The 17968-nt window shown below is 37.3% G+C and overlaps 1 protein-coding gene across 2 annotated transcripts; it reads right to left on the bottom strand.

The window, feature by feature from the left end:
* Positions 1-9463: 9463 nt before the first annotated feature.
* Positions 9464-16180, bottom strand: LOC127852758 (acetylcholinesterase-like). Of its 2 annotated transcripts, XM_052386721.1 has the most exons (3): positions 15995-16180; positions 14147-15615; positions 9464-10641 (listed from the first exon to the last, which is right to left on the bottom strand). In XM_052386721.1, the coding sequence occupies exons 2-3, from the start codon at positions 15541-15543 to the stop codon at positions 10221-10223; spliced, it is 1818 nt and encodes a 605-aa protein (XP_052242681.1). In that variant the 5' UTR covers positions 15544-15615; positions 15995-16180; the 3' UTR covers positions 9464-10220. The 2 variants fall into 2 exon arrangements, with proteins under 2 accessions (XP_052242681.1, XP_052242680.1); XM_052386720.1 differs by lacking the exon at positions 15995-16180 and having other exon boundaries at positions 14147-15988.
* Between the last annotated feature and the right edge of the window lie 1788 nt (positions 16181-17968).

The following is a 17968-nucleotide window of genomic DNA, read 5'->3' as shown; positions in this document are numbered from 1 at the left end:
TGGTTGGCTGTGGCTGAGTCAGCATGACCCACTCCAACGCGCCCATGTCCTCCACATCGCGCACCTGCTCATGAACCAATTCCGTGTCCAGTTTTCTCAACATGGCGGCACACTACCGATCTATCGCTTTGTGGAACTGCTCCCGCCTCCCGAACACCAAGTGTTTTTTATTTTACTTTATTTGGTTCAATCTTTTTCTCGGCGTACACTCGCAGATCCTGGATTACGTTAAGCATATGGAGCCGGTAGCTTTTATTTTCGTCCAAGTCGACTCTGTGGTCGCGTCTAAAGGTGGGTTCCCACTGCCGATCCGATCAACTCGATCATCCCGATCACCGAAATTTCCCGACCAAACCCGACCAAGCTCGACTAAAAAGGGTATACACGACTTCTTCTCGACCTCTTGTCGATAACACACGACCCCCACACGACTCATTCACGACGTCCACTCAACCATCCTTCCGATTTCCGCTCGATCATCTCGACCTATACGCGAGCTCTATACGATCTCAGCTCGAGCAAGTGGACCTCAGCTCGATCGCCACCAGATCTTTACACGACCATATCGTAATGGTCGTACTACAGTCGTACAAAGCGATCTAATATAACTCGGGTAGAGGTCGAGCGGATCGGGTACAGAGCTCGTGTATGGTCGAATAGCAATCGGGAAGTGATCGTGTACGGTCGAGTAGCCATCGGGTAGCAGTCTAGTAAATCTGTACATCAAATCGAATAGAGGTCGAGTGGATCGTGTTGCGATCTAACATAACTCGGGTAGAGGTCGAGCGGATCGGGTACAGATCGTGTAAAAGGTGTCAATCCGATCGCCACACGATTGCTTCACGATCAACTCGATCATCTACTCGACTAATACACGACCACTTCCCGAGCGCTTCTCGATCCATTTCCTACTCGACCGCTACATGTCAAAAAATATCGGGTAGGATGCCCGACCAATGCCGACTTACCCGAGAACCCCGACCACTCATGCCGACAGAACCAGACCAGTACCCGACCGCTTGGTCGGGCTTGTTGGAGTTGATCTGATCGGCAGTGGGAACCCAGCTTAATGCGCGACGCGAAATCCACGAGATTCTCGGTCGTGTGGTCATCGTGCGTGGTCGGGCGACAGCGCATGTACATCGGATATTGGCATGTGCGGCAGTATAACGTCAGCTCCTCGTTGATATGATTGTCCCAGTAACCTGCAAGACAGTAGCAAATTAACACAAAACAATAGCACAAGCCTATTATGTAATGTACAATGTAAGCATACATACATCTTTATATTGGTTTTATCACACTACACATACACAATGTTTTTCGGAGTGGCTAACGAAATAATATTAAACAATCTACATTTTTTTTAAATGACTTTTATGGATAGGAAGGTTGGTTTCGATTATCAATTCATTCTCGTATTTAAGCTATGTTCCGACAATAAAATAAATATACACATCTCAAGCACTTGCTTAAATCGGTGTCAAATTTACCTTTCAGCCATTAATACGTTAAGTGTAAATCTATTTTGATTATATTGTCATGCTGATTCTATACGTTCTACTTGATATAAATGAACGTGGAGTAAACCACTAGCGTCATTACGTTGATATCGTTGCCCACATTGTATTTGCGTGCTTCTGTTACTTCTGTAAGACCGTTGGTTTGATTCAGAGGTATATGCAATATAATATGAGGCGCTCTCTGTGAAACAGGGCTTAACACGTATGATTATGGCATTGTTTTTATAAAAGGAAGTCTGTTCTTAGCGGAAACCCAGTTAAATAAAATATAAGGTTGACGGTACCACCCCCGCGCACATATGCACTTATCCGCTGTTCTGTGCAAATGTGAATTTGCATAGTTCTGGTAGAAAAGAACTGCACTTATTACGTCGACCACCCACCAGTCATCGCGAGGACGTGCCTTCCCTCTGGCCCTGTCAGGCTGACCATGGCATGGGTTCGAACAACGTTTAGGCGCAGATGTTCCCGTCTAAAGTTTCGCTCTTAGTCGACGCGACACTGGTGTGGAGTACTTCTTTTCATTGCACACTTTGGGGAGGAGAAACACTGGCGTATGGGAAACACGGACGTATGAGTAATGTGAAGGATGGAAATACGTGCGTATGGATAACACAGACGTATGGGTAATTTGGGGGAGGCAAACTCGGGCGTGTGGGTAAGGTGAGGGAGGATAAACCAAACATATGGGAAACTTAGGCGTATGGGCAATGTAACAATGGACAAAACGGCGTATGTGTTAGGGCGATAACCGCGTATACCAACAATTACAACAGTTAGGTATGTGTTTAGTTGTTGTTCATATAATAGGCTTTTTATGGTACGGCATAGACAATATTTAGGAGTAAAGATGCCACTTGACCGTGGACAATTAAAAATAACAACATTTTTACTATATGGATAGTAGAAACCACTTAACAGAAGATTGAATTTACAAGTAGTCAAATAAATGATCATTTCTGTTGTACTCTTTTTTATAATATTGCATCATGAATAAAATAAGCAGCGTTACGGCAAACTAGGCAAATCAAGGACGAAATTTGCCTAGTTTGCCATAACGCTGCTTATTTAATGCATGATGCAATATTCTAATCAAGGACGACATTTCCGCCTAAATTTGATTTTCGTTAAGAAGATGGTTGCTTGAATTCCAAATTTTTGATAAAAGCGGAAAGTGTCGACAAAGATTAGCCTGTTCGGACTGAATAGGCGAATCTCGGACGATGCTTTACGCACATGCAATAAGCCCGGATTTCCCATAACGCGGCTGATATGATGACGAACCTAAAATGTATTTGAATCGCGCGGTGGAATGAATACTTTATGTATTTGTTTTTGCTAATGTTCACAACAAGCATATTGAAATCGCAATATCTGTCATAGCTAAAACTTCAAGCAGAAAATTGTCAAGCTGGTTTAATTTCTGCACAACAGAACTCCGAAAAGACGTTCATGGGCAATCGATAAATAAAGATACATAACAAATACTTCTTAAATAAAACACTGAGTTGCCCTTATCTTATTCTCGGCACGTTACCATGCGCTGCCGCCAGGGCGCGCTCGAGCGTCTGTTCCACCTTGATGTATTGTTTGTCGTCGAATTTGGACACACCGCCTTCCGGTGCCGAACGTTCCAAGATACACACCGACCACAGAAAGATCCCTGATCCGCGCGCATACTCATTGAGGCACGTGAAACACATGGCGTGCAGGCACGGAAGAAGCTGCGGCTTCAGGAAGGTTCCGAAACTTAGCGGACACCGATCCATGGTCTCGACGAAAGTGTTAGGTTTTGGCCTGTGAAATCTTTACGGACGGTTTAAACACTGTTGAATATATAAAACGAGTTATAAGGGTCATGTTCTTATTTAATGTACACATTAAAACACACACGACATAACCATGTATTCCAGTGTCATTTTATGTTAATTGTGTGATAAAATCTCGACTGACATCACAGGCATACTTATGCCGATCAAGAGCGTAGTTATTTCGGAAATGATTGTTTAAATAAATAACATTTTATTTGAACTACACCCTTCTAAAAACTGTACTGACGTGGTAATTGTAATTACTATCGAAAACGGTTCACATGTAGCATTTTGTCATTTACAGTAAAAATATTGTTTAAACAAGTTCATACCAGAATAAGGTCGGCACGTAATAAAATACATTAAATTAATTTAAATATTACTAAAAAAGGCTGATAAACATTCTATTAGCTCGTACATCACCCACAACCCATCCATGCAAATATGTGAATTTATTTAGTTGGTCGGTAGGTTTTTCGTAAAGCATCATTATAAAACTGCAGTTAGTAACGTGATTAAGAAAACACGTATATTGCACCACATAGCATGCTATACAACTATAATATTGAAGTACAAATATAAACATTATTAAAGATGGTAGGAAGTTCGTATCGAGCTCTTTAACATAGGAAAAGGCTGTGTGTCATTTGGAAGTCAGGTCCAAAATTGTGATTAAAAGGAAGTCAGTTCCAAAAAGGGGGGTGAATAATTCTATTGTAATACATTTGTTATCAGAGATGAAACGGCGTCGAGAAAATGAAAAAAAGTGATTTTCGTTAAAGTTTAATGTACACGTGCGTACAAATGTATTATAAGAGAACATGATATGTGTACATTTAATTCCTCGAACGTTGCGTAAATAGACAACCGATGTGTGGACGGTTTCCCTTCGATAACTGTTTGGTTTACTCCCGATTGTCCTACATTTTTATTTTAAGAGTAAAAAATCGATAACGGAAAAGACAGGTAAGTCGCATATCTGGGGCTCGAAAAGGGGTATTTATTTCGTGTATTTATTTGATTAAATTAACATAACATAAACACAAAAGTGTTTCTCGATAAATATTTTATTTTTATTCTCTTCCATTAGAGGGAATATAGACACACTTTATTAACATTTTATATTTAATCACCAATCGATTTAATACCTATAAAATGCAATATGAATGTATTTAAAAAATCAGACAATCTCAGGTAATTTGTTTATTTAACAATCACCATTTATTCTTAATATTTCGATTCAAAGCATCAATCGTTCAATCCGTTATTTAATCTCCCCTCTGAATAAAGATTCTGTATACTTTAATTCGAATGGCATACTAACAATACTTCGCATGTTGTAAGATCAATGAGTATACAAGTATACATACTTAGTACAAATCTGAATCCGTCAAGCAAAATGCTCATCCCTTCGTGTTTATAAGTAAATACAGCAACGTGGAATTTTGAAAAAAGTGAAGTTAGGTTAATTTGTTGATAACGCATGGATATATAATTTAATTATATAAAATAACAGTTTTTATTTATCTTATTTTTGAAATTTATATTGTATTTATGTTACAGCAGACAAACAATAGATAATCATCGTTTTATACTTTGATCGTAGTTAATCATAATAAATCCTAGACATGATATTTTTTATACTTGTATTACCCATCTTACGCCTCTTCACACCTATTTGAACGGTGTATGGAATTTCTAAATGTGGGACAATCGGGACGACACCAACAGTTTTATCCCGACGTTTACGACCTTGAAGCAAAAAAAAAACACTGTAGAGACGAAAGGGCGTAGTCATTTGTAAGATATGTAAATATTAAGTGGCTTATCGGGTGAAAACATCCGTTACTTCTTCCCAAAAAACACGAAAACGACGCCATCTTGTAAGTAAGTTCCAACTTACCCCACTAAAACCCGGAACGCTCCTGTATACGCATCCCCCCCCCCCCCCCCGTTGAACTGTGAACAAATTATTTAAACAAACTCCCATTGCATTAAATTGCATCATTTGTTGTAAAATATTTAAACCATAAACTGTAAAATTAATCATTTGGTGTCTTATTTTGAAATGTCATAACAAGATATATAGGTGAATAAAATAACTGAATGAAGACAAAAGTACAACTAACTGAGAAAACTGAGTTAAAGAAAAATAACAACATACATAGGTTTTAAGTGAAATTAAAAAATATGGTTTCAACGTTCTTGACTGATTTTTATTCTGTCATAAATTTGTTAAATGTATTATTGCATTCTATTTCAAGCACTGACTTCAAATAATACTGTGACTATAGGTGCTACCTAATATACGGGCAAAAGCTTATTTGACAACTATGGAATGTAATACAAATTTGGACATTATTGTGTACAAAACACAATAAATATTTCAATACAAAAACAATGCATCCAAACAATTAAATGTTGTTTTTTTGCTGGATGAAGCGTTTTACATCTGCCAATCTTTAAGATCTAATGTTTTATTAGTGTGTGCTTATTTAGCCTCTTGAATTTAAGATAGTACGGCGTAGTTGATATGGTGTCCACTGAGCGGCTCGGAGGTTTCGGTATTGTTCACTGAAGTGGAAGCGTTTTTTAGATCAGCCTTTAGAAACCAAATATTGGTCATACCCAGGAAACATATTGTTTTAGTATGTCTCAATTCAATTAAAGCGGTTGATTCTTGCATAACACGATTTAACATAGGTTATCACAATAATGAAACGTGTCAAAACAATTTTTATTGTCAGTATTATCAATGTATAATGATGTAGAGGCATACATTTAAGGGCTCCCTTCCTGCCGAAGCACCGCCTTGCCCTTTTATTTCTAAAAAAACTATAAAAAATGAGACATTTTATTATTTATTAATGTCGCATTACATTGATATGTATTTATTACTAATTGTTGACATTTTATTTAAATGATTAAATAATAATGGAAAAAATATATTCTAGCAATTATAAATAACATATAAATGCATATTCAACATTGAACATGCCGGATACGACCGCGCGCTCGAAATTGCCTTTTGAGAAAATACTGCGCGCTTGAAAATGCCCTTTTGACAAAATTGCCCCCGCTGCTCTTTTCCAATCCTAGCTGGACACTGATAAGTATCTTACATGTTTTTTTTCGCAAACTTGTGTTTAAACTCTGTCGTAAAAAATCGCATTTTTAAAGCAATTCATAAATCACAGTATTAACTGCATACTGGTCATGTACGTAATTCCGGCCTGTACGTAAAAAATCGGCCACCTGTGTAAAATCATTTTGATGATCTTCACGCACTTATTTTGTTTTTATTTAGAAAAAACAACATGAAAACCATCCCTACTCTCAATATGTTGCAAATGTAAGAACCATATCATTGTAAACTTTTGTGTTAAAATGTCACAAATATAGCAGGAAATATTTGGCTCGTGGGGAAAGTGATGTCATCATTAGTTGCAACAATTATATTCATATAAGAAACTAATATATTTGACAAAATTATTTAAATTTTATCTAATCAACTTAAATTAAGGTTTAACCAATTAATTGTACAAAAAATTATATTCAAAACATACAAATCAGAACCTAAATATAAATTTTTGATAATTGAATTACCTCCCTTGATAAGACTATTACTAGATTACATGTTTAAATATTATATATAAGCGTTTACTAATAATCAACACTGAGGTAAACTTTTTAAACAAAATGTATTTAGTTTTTTAGCTGTGTTTGAAAAAATTGATTAAACCCATTAAAAACAAGTATTTTTTTAAGAATTAGCAGCTTCCCATTGTTTATATTTATTAAAATAGGTAGGGGGAGTAACTGGTATAAAAATTTCGCATTTATTTTAAATTTCAAGTCAAAAATTATAATAGTATAAACATTGATTAATACTCTGAAATTGAGGACATTTGTCTAAAGATATTGCTTTGTAATTTTATCTGCAGATCAAACTGAAAAGTGGCCGATTTTTTAGGTACATTTAACTTACGAAAATGGATAGTTTACATGTCATCATTTTCTGTTCATTAAGTAACATTCACCGATCTAATTCTATTTAAATTTTCATGCCAGGTGAGTTTTGAACCCAGGATTATATATGTGAAGTTTAGTTTCAACCAGTTGCCTTACACTAAAGATTTTTCTTAAATAGTCCCAAAAGTGGCCGGAATTACGTACATGACCAGTAAACTTAGTTTGTAGCTGTATATTAAAGATTAGAATGCAAACAAAATGGCATATAATCAATATTTTTATTTATACATTCTAATAAGGCATGGAACAAACATAGATATATCAGTAATCATATGAGCTTATTTAAATGTCAATCATTGTCTTTCTAAGCTTAGCTGCTAACAAAAGCATGTAACATACCCCATGTGACAATAAAATGTGCTGTTTTGCTCATAACATGTAGTATATATTCGTAATAAACTTCTCTTTAGATGTTTATCTGATTATTTGTGTAATAATGTGTCAAATATGAATGAATTGAATATATATCAAAACGAAAGATTCCATAAAAGCGGAGAGTGTCGCCCCCGATTATCCATGCGGACTGCACATGCATTAAGCCCAGTTTCCCCAGAACGTGACTCACATTATAACAAAACACAAACTGTGTGTGAACTGCGCGTTTTAGGAATAATGAACGTATGTTTATGGCTTGATTTGACCACACGCATTTTGAAATCGCATAATCTATTACAGCTGGAACTTTAAGCAGCAAATCTTTAAGACGGTTACATTTCTACACCCCAGAACATCCGAATTGTTGTTCATGGTCCATCGATAAACAAAAATACATTACAAATACTTATTCAATAATAAAAACTTAGGGGCCCTCAGTTCATTTTCACCTTGCAAGGCACGTGACCGCCCGGGACCGCCAGGCGCGCTCGAGTGTTTGTTCCACCTTCTGGTACCGGAAGTCCCAAGCCACTCGTTGGGCATGGGAAGGTCCCTAATGCGCGTGCATGCTTGAGCACGTACTTATCGAGGCACGTGAAACACATGGTGTCCATGCTCGGAAGAAGCTTCGGCTCATGGAAGGTTCAGAACCATAGCGGACAACGGTCTTTGGTCGCGACGTAAATATAAGGTTTTAGCCTGTAAAACACAGAATATATAGAAGAGTTTTTAAGCCGCATGTTCTTATTTAGTGAACAGCTTTTAAAAACCAACGAAATAACCATGTATTTCAACGTCTATTTTATGGTAATTGTGTGAAAAACCTCGAGTGACATCACATGCATACGTATGTCCATCAATAGCGTAGTAATATCGAAAATAAGTGTTTAAATAAATAATACTTTATTTGAAATACATCCTTGTAAAAACTTAACTGACTTGGTCATTGTAATTACTAAAGAGAACGGTTTACTTGTAGCATTTGGCCATTTGCAGTTAAATACCAAATTGGCTTAAAAATGTATTGATTACAGAAATTTTGTTTAACGTTCGATTTATATTGAATCGAATAAACGCGTACAGTTAACTCTTTTTCATTACTCTGCTGTTTATTAGTTTCGATCACTGAATACCTTTTTCAACTTTAAACAATGTCAGATTTCATAACGTTGTAAGATACGGGGGATTTAAGGTAAAATGAGCCTCTTTTTGTGAAACCTGTGCTTAATTCAAACGCGGGAAGATTCATCCCATTATAGCCTGTGAAGTCCGCGCAGAGCTTCCGTCTGTATGGACGGTTTCGTTTGAAAGAAGTCTCGAAAAACAAGTTTTAGCGGAAAGAGTCGTCCCTGATAAGCCCAAATCTAATCTCGGACAAAACTTAACGCACATGCATTAAGCCCCGTTTTCCAAGAGCGCGACTCTATGTTCGATTGATATTACGTTTTAAGTATAACCTTAACTTGTGTTATAAATCTATGCATAAACATAAGTATATTTCAGTATAATTAAAGGGAGACAAGTCTGCTCTGCTTAATAAAACATCTTCATTAAGAGTTATCTCCAATTGTGAATACACGCAAAATCGACCAGTTTATGACGAACCTATAGCTACTTCTTGATCTTTACATTGGAATTTCTAATGTCAAACAATGTAATTGTAAATGCGTCTGTAATTCTCACTGAAGATGATGTTAGTGGAAATGCTTCAAAAACAGCCAATCTGTTCGTACATTTTATTATCTAAATAATAATAATATAAAACGTGCGTAAACACTTAGAATATACATTTGTAATTATACATATACATACTGTATACAATTTGTAAAAAACGCGCTAATATAATTTTACATTAAAACTAGAACACATAAACGTACATGTAATATACTATACACAATCAGTTGTACACTTGTCGTCAATAAAATTTAGTCGGAAACAATGCCAAATGCTCTTAACATTCAGTTCATACGAACATACTTGAATACTTATAAAATGGCGAGATACTTGCTACTGGCAAGACAATGTAACGTTCAATGTACTTTAAGGTAATGAATGGAATATGGAATATATGTCAAGTTACTTGTTAGAAATCTAGAGGTTAATGATTTAAATGGAATGTTGCTAAGAAAAATTAATATTGACGTAACCGACTGCAACATAAATAAATAATAAACGTTTATGATTTGAGCCGCGTTCCTGGACTATTGGGCTTAATATATGCGAATAAGGTGTCATGCCAGAATAGTGTGTGCATTACGCTTTTATGGAAAATTTCGATTTAAGAAAATTTCTTTTAAATAAAAATCCGGTCTAGATGGAATGTATCGTCCATGGTTGGCTTGTGCGGACTGGACAGGCTAATCTGGGACGACACTTCACTCACATGCATTAAGCCCAATGTTCCCAGAACGAGGCTAATTTTATGGATTTGCTTCACATTTTCTGCGCTTTAAAAAAGGACCCATGATGACTATTAGAGTCAGCTGTCGCTCGGGCCGGAAATAGAAGGGGTCTCGCTCAAGTTCGGGGTCTTCATCACCGCGTATTTGCTGTTGCTATACAATGTCGGCTCCCTAGCTACCGATAAGCAGACGAGCAACACACAAGCGCATAGCAGACAGAAGGATACAATGGAGAGAGCGATGATGATGTTTTCAGCCGAGACTAAGTTCACTTTAATCGTGTGACCGATTTCCTTAGGGCACACAAGCGGAGAAGTCGCGTTCTGCGAGGTCGCTGTGAGCAGTTCCGGTACCACGCTTGTCCAGAAGGTCATGAATGGCTCCCGGAAGTGGTGTTTAGGGGTCACGTGCGCTGCGGAGATGTCTAGGTACGTCGTACTCGTGGTGTCATATTCAGGCCACTGAGGATCGCCAGCGGCGCTGAGCGGATTGGGATTTCTGAAACGACATGGACATACCTTTGACTTGAGCCAGCATTCATCAATAGTTCCAATAACCAATTCTTAGACTTAATACTGTTATTATTAGTGGGGCATCACATTTCGTTGATGACCGATCCACGCTCTTGGAAAACTGGGCTTATGAGCGTAAAGTAATGTAGCAAGTTCAGTCCGCACAGGCTAATCAGGGACGACACTTTCCGCCTCACCTGGATTTTCGCTAAAAACGAGACTTCCTTTAAACGAAAAGTACCATACATGCGGAAAGTTGCGTTCCTTGTTAGCCAGTGTACCTGCTAGTCTGGGACGACACTGAACACAAATGCAGTTAGCCCCGTTTTCCCAGATCGCCGTCCTTCTGGGACACGATTAATTATGAATTTCAAAACAATTCAAATACTAAGTAATTTATTTTATTCAAAGTATGGCTTGAAGCGTGTTTCATTAGATTATATTTACCTATAGTTTAATCCATTCGTAAATGCTATATCCACGTGCTTTGAAAATATCATTTAACAGTTCGTTGCAACCAAATATAGAAACTTATATAAATATTGACGTTAATTGTATCACAGCGTTTATCTATACGCATGTTAGTCAGAAATTTCCTTATCGACAGTCTGTTTAATGCATGCCATTTAAAACTTATGTTGAACATTTGTTTCGAAGTCTACTTAATATCTCGAGTACATCTGTTTGAAAAATACCGTCAATAACTCGTGAACCCGTGCTAATGTTTGAAATGTCATTAGATGCACAAACTATACCAGATTATGACCAAATAGCTTGCCTTATACACTAGACAAATTGAATGGGTGGAACTGAATTCCACTGTCAAGGAAACACACTTAAAAATGATAGAAACCAATACATAGAATATTTCACTTTAAAATAGCTAAACATGTACATAAGCGCCAACTCCTAATCTGGGCGCCACCTCCTTGGCATTGGATCCTTCTCTTTTTGAACAACAGGAAGTTTATCTATTAGACCGGCTAGAAGCCCTTGTTTTTGTGAACGCATTAACTTGTACATGTTCAAAGAAATCTTTTATGTAATGAGCGATTTAATTGGCTGGGACTTTGCTCGTCACACAATTAAAATGCATCGATTTTCTTTTACGAATTCTGCAATGCCACAAATTATAAAGGTCTTCACGATTCCTAATGGGTTGTGATTGAATGTTTCTGTACATGTTTGGATGAATTTATATTCGCTGAATCGCACTACATTGGAAGATTTTAAAAAACAATGCGAAATATGTCGAAACAAACATATAAAACCTCACACCATGTATAATAATCAGTTAAATTTTAAAACATCCGGGCCTTAGCGCCACATCGAAGTAGCGTTGGCTCGTTTATTAATGCATAATAAAAAAGATGTGGCGCTCGTGATTAACGGCCGTGCTTAAACCCTATTTTAGAATACATAGCTGTAGTTATATATCATTGATTCATAAAGCTTTTTTAAGTTGATGGTTTTTTTTCAAATAGTTGTTCACAAATAATTTTCAATTAACGGTAAAGCTTGTGATACTTACAAAACTGAATATAAAGATAGGGAGCATGGATTATTCTGTTTAAACTTTTTTTCTCTCAAATCGTGGCCTGTATTAAAAATTCGATAATTAAGCGATTCAAGCGCATGCTATTATTCGGTATATAACAGGAACTCAATACTCGTGGAAATAAATGATCGTAGGTTGAAAACCCAGTTCAAACTGAATCTCGTATAAAAATGTTGCATACTTTGTCTGTAATCATCGTCATGCAAGAACAGACTTGAATCAATACATGTAATTTTTGAACATGTCAAACCGGTTTACATTTACACATCAATACTATATTTCCTTACTCATTACCATAAATTCGGTTTTATTGTATTACGATACATTCTGCCATCCGGTAATTGTTAGTAACGCTTCACTAATTTATATATATATCAGCCCTAATGAAATCGCAAAATTGCATTGTGCGACGTATTTTGGGTACCGATTCACAGATTTGCAAAAGAAGTTGGTTAACAAGATAAACACATATGTTCATGTATTGGCAAGTCGATGATTTTTTAAAAATAAATGAATATAGAGATTCCTTAAATGATTTGTAAATACATGTTTACTAATTTGTGTTTTGTCAGAAATTCAGAGTTTGAAAATAAGTTATTTTGATCTTATTTTTGTTTTCAGTAATTGAAAATTATGTATATTTTACTTTCTTTTACAAAGTTAATAAGAAAACTAACTTTTGATCCCGACCCTCTCGGGTTTCCGAGTTAGCGGAGATAGATATTTACAAGTAATTTCATCTTATTCTTTATAAAACCTATTTCATGCCCAGAAGTGAGAATTAACATCAAAGAGAGCATCCCCGCCCAAAAAACACTTACAACAATCCTTGTTATTGTGAACTGTGAATACACTATTTAAACAAACTCCCACGGTATTTTGTTGCATCGCTTGATGTAAGGGATTAAAACCATTAACTGTATAGACCATTTGGTGTCTTATCTTTCGTAAAAAGAATTTTAATCCAATAGATTCCCATAGATTAATACCGTTATTAAGGTCAGTGAAAGGTTTCAATTTTGAGGTTTTTCGTGGCAAAAAAACTATAGTTGTACAAAATAAAAGGGTAAGAATATAATGGTAGAACAAACTGAAAAAAGAGTTAATTATAAAACAAGAGCACTGCATAACGGCTGCAAAAGCTTGTCAGAATTGTTTATTTTATTTTAGAGGTCACAGTGACCTTGACCTTTGACCTAGTGACCTAAAACTGGGTGTGGCGTGTAGAACTCATCAAGGTGTATCTACATATGAAGTTTCAAAGTTGTATGTGGAAGCACTTTGATTTTAGAGCCAATGTTAAGGTTTTAGCACGACGGCTACGGCGGGCGGCTGACGGCGGACAACACGACGATCTGGCTAGGACAATACCTCGGGTTTTCTCCGAAAACTGCAGAGCTAATAACAACATATATTTTTCTTAAGTGTTATTTAAAAAGGTCATAAAGGTCTTGATATATTTTTATTTGTAACTAAATTGCTGAATGTATAATGGTATTTCATTTCAAGCACTAACTACAAATACTTTTTAAATGCCTTACAGACTATACTCAAAATAACGTGCCCTCTTTTGTAACTGCAAGAAAAACAGTTTTTCATGGAAAGCGTAAAAAAATAAAAGAAACAGAACATTATATCATGCTATCATGACTAGATTGATATTTTTGTTGGCACGGTCAATACAGTCATCCTGAAAACGTTTAAAAATATGAGATAACAACAGTTCTGTAGTGTAAGTACTAAACACGTTAACAACAGTTTGGTAGTGTTTGTATTAAACAAATACGCCACGATGATAACTGTTATTCGTGACGACAATTACTTAACACGTGGAAAACGTATATGTTGTTATATTTTGAATACAAAATAAAACATGACATTTCTTAAAAGTGATTTACAAACCTATACGCAGACAGTAAATCATCATACATACCCTGTTCTCGCAAACTTTGCGATCATTTTGATGAGCCTTGTTGACAGCACCCTCTGCTCTACGGTTGGCGTGAATCCCGTCACGTGGTTCACAAACTGCAGACCACGCTCACTGAATCCAAACAGGAAGTGGACGTCGTCGGCGCGGTTTGCTCCCGACAACCAAACAGGCGCCTGCGTAAGATTCAAAGGCTCCGAAAACTGGTAAAGGTAGGTGCTACCTTGCCCCAGCAGTGCGTGAACGTTTCCGGTTCGAACCAGCGGCGCCGCGACGTCTATATCCGTGAAGAGGTCAACGACGCGCTGCCGTAGACGCTGGGGATCGTCAGTGCCAGTAACGTCGTTGTATTGAAAGTTAACGGTCTGTGTAATAGCTTGCGATATGTTACTACCGAAAGTCCGTTTTATAGCAATGGGAACTACGATGTTCCTTATGTCCGCCCTGCTTACATTGAACTCATTGTACGTGGTGTTCAAACGCTCCGCCCACAGCAGCGCGACATGCGCCCCGCCCTCCATGTTGTTCAGGCCAAGCATCAGATCTACGTTCAGGAATTCAAGCTCCTTCGTAGAGTTGTCATCCTTCGCCAGGTCGGTAATCATGACTTCCGGATAAGAGCGCAGGAACGTTCCGTCAACTGAGGGTGCAAACGTGAACGACTTTTTGTCTAAGGCGTTTAATATGTCGGTTAGACTCTTTCCTCGAAGGCAGCTCATTATATCTGCATCTGACGCCCGCTGACAGCCTATCTCCTCAAGCACACCCGTTTCAATAGAGTTCCGCACATAAGATTTACCACCCGAAGGTAGCAGCGCCGTGCCGCTCAGTGCGACCACACGGTGGATGAGGCCCCTGTTTCCCGGATACAGCGTGTGATAGATGGCGTTCGAGGCTCCAAAAGAATGACCGACTAGCGTCACCTTTTTGGGGTCCCCGCCAAAACTATGTATGTACTTTGCAATCCACTGAAGCGCCATCTGCTGGTCAAACAACCCGTAGTTCCCGGACGCCGCTTCGCTACCGAGACTGAAGAAACCCAGCATACCTTGACGGAAGTTTATCACCACAACCACGACGTCCCCTACCGTGCACAGAACATCGGCAGCGAAAGCGCTGGAATAACCTGGTGAACTGTATAAGAAAACAAGCACCGGAAGTGACGACTGGTTAACGATAGTGCTGTTTGGCGCGTATATATCGAGCGTTAGGCAATCTTCGGACATCATTGCAGTCTTCACGTGAAATGTGCCCACCCTAGCCGGGTCGCCTTGATGGTAGCATGCCGGACGGTAGAACGTCCCGTTGTACTCCCCCGCCCACGGGGTTTTAGGCTCAGGTCGCCGGAAACGGATGGGAGGTTCGGCGTAGGGAATGCTCAAGTACTGCGCGAAGAACATGACTGACGGATTTCCGGTATCATCGTATGATGTCACTTCCTCAATAGAACCGGAAATATTTCCTAACGCCGTCTGAACAATGATAAGTTCGCATGAGGCGAACTGAATACTACACGTTACTATAAATGTTATCCATAACTGAATTAAACATAAATTGTTATTTAATTTAAATCCCTTTATATTATCTTTTGACATTGTTGTACGGGTGTTTTTATTCTTAATTCTATCAGAATGTCATAGTTTTAATAGCAAACGTTTATGTTGTGTCTATACTTAAATCCATTAAGGTTTCATGTAACAACTGAACAGTTAACAACCTGTAACATAAATCAATATTTTATGTATACAGACTGGTCTAACACTTCGAGCGTGAAGTACGTGTTTAGTCAACCGATAGGAACTAATCAACTTCACTAATCAACAACTGTAATTGTGAAAACGTAAATAATACCGTATGTATAGATTTATATGCATAGAGTAGCAAGTTTATATATGTCCATGAAATGCTTTTATTAAACCAAACATGTGGACGGTTAGTTCACAACTCCCCGCTGGTTCAACTGCTCCATAGCTGTGCCTTGATGCGAAATCTTTATTACGCCCTAATCCGCCATTAAAAGTGTTTTGAAAGCGCGCAATGTGAAGTGTATTTAACAGATTTGATATTTGAAATAACGAACACTGTGATGGTTTAAACTAGAAAACTTCAACTGCAGTTTGTTTACGGATTTGGTAAACTACAAAATTGAAAATAACTTCAGCATTGCGTGTTTAAGACCAATTAACGTGCTCGTACCCTGTACGTATTGATTTGTGAAGTATCGATAACATTCACGTATATTTTACATACTACGGCAGCGTGCTGTTGAATAAATTCTATTTTTAACCAATTTAAAACATCGGCTTTATGTTAATTAAACTATGGCACCCAGTTTATACGAGCTTTATACTGTATTATCATCGACAGCTAGTTCGTTAGAATTCGTGTTTTTTCCTCAGGTATGGAACTTGTTGTGGTCAAGAGACACATCAATATACATACTTTTATTAAGTGTTACAGATCGTATTTAATATTAAATTTAAAACTATATTGTGTTGTGTTGTTTTATTGTTGTACCAATTTCTAAATATCGTTTACTTTAAACGAATATCTAACTTGTCTCGTTCACTAACCGATGTATTAACACCGTTTTACTTAAGCACGCAATAATCAGTACAATCGGTGTAATCCAGTAGAGCATTCCTTCAAATTCTACCAGTAGACAGACTAGTATTATTGTGTTATCCCTAATTAATTATCATTCAGATTTATATCCTTTACATCTGTCCAGATAGACACAGTATCGGGTCTGATTTTAAGTATTGTAAACAAGTATTTCATATTTCTGTGGACGTTATAGCATCGACAGAAATATTTACCAAATATTCTTATACCAAAATTGTACATGAAACCATGCATTGCAATGCATTACGTGTATAATACACTGTATTTGTATTATACACATTGGTAATTCGTCGTGATTTTCCGCATTTTGCACGCGCGAGAGTGACGCGCGTATCGCACTATAAAACCGTTAATTTCGCTTTCAGACAATTGTGGCGGAATTAGCGCGGTTAATAGCGTTTTGGACTATCACGCGGGAGAACTGAGTTCGATTCAGGATACCGGCACGTAATATTAACTTAGGAAATTTCTAAATAAATTGAAATTAATTGACCACATTACAAATAAATTGAAAAAAAATTAGCAAATTGAGTGCGTTTGAAAATAAAATAAAATAAATCAGTGTTTCTCAAAGCTGGCAAACGGAAGTGCAATTCAGGGGAGATAATGTGTGTAGATTACGAGCAAGGGCAGTTAATTATTTATACTGCATCATTTGAATGAATGAAGTATTTTTTCATGTTGCAACCAACTTCATACGAAACGTGAGGTGATCGTGAGGTTGCTGTGATAATATAGTTCTTTTAGGAGATAGTGTTGTCTTAAAAGAATAGTATTTATTGATAGTAGTGCTAGTTGTTGATTAGTATAAAGAGGCCTCTACATAAGTACATAGATATAAGTATTCAGTATATATAGTAGACAGGTAAGGCTAGCACGATGAGTTTAGAACAGTTTATAAATGTGAGTGAAAGAGAGGAGAGAATGCAGAGGAGAAATATAGAAAAAGAGATGGAAGAAATAAGACACGGTAGACAATATATCCAGGAGAGGAATCGTACTCGCCTGAATGAATCGGTCCATGCATGTGATTCCCCATTACGAACACAGGAGCGAATTACGAGTAGTTCCAGACAACAACGTGTTTCGTTTCATGTTCCATTACACGAGGGAGAGAATCTTGAAGATTTGGACAGATTTCTAGAAGAAGCACGTATGGAATTACGGGAAAGAATCAATAGCCTTGGATCAAATGTCGGT

The sequence above is a fragment of the Dreissena polymorpha genome, chromosome 12 (assembly GCF_020536995.1).
Source record: "Dreissena polymorpha isolate Duluth1 chromosome 12, UMN_Dpol_1.0, whole genome shotgun sequence".
In the NCBI taxonomy this organism is placed as follows: Eukaryota; Metazoa; Mollusca; class Bivalvia; order Myida; family Dreissenidae; genus Dreissena; species Dreissena polymorpha.
Note: the sequence above shows the minus strand (reverse complement) of the source record. Positions and strands in the feature narration are given on the sequence as shown.

Excerpts from the sequence above, each read along its gene's own strand:
- LOC127852758 (XM_052386720.1), bottom strand. The coding sequence starts at position 15,738 with ATGTCAAAAGATAATATAAAGGGATTTAAATTAAATAACAATTTATGT. Across the intron at positions 10,642-14,146 it reads GCAAAGTTTGCGAGAACAGG|AAATCCCAATCCGCTCAGCG; the intron begins GTATGTATGATG and ends ATGTCGTTTCAG.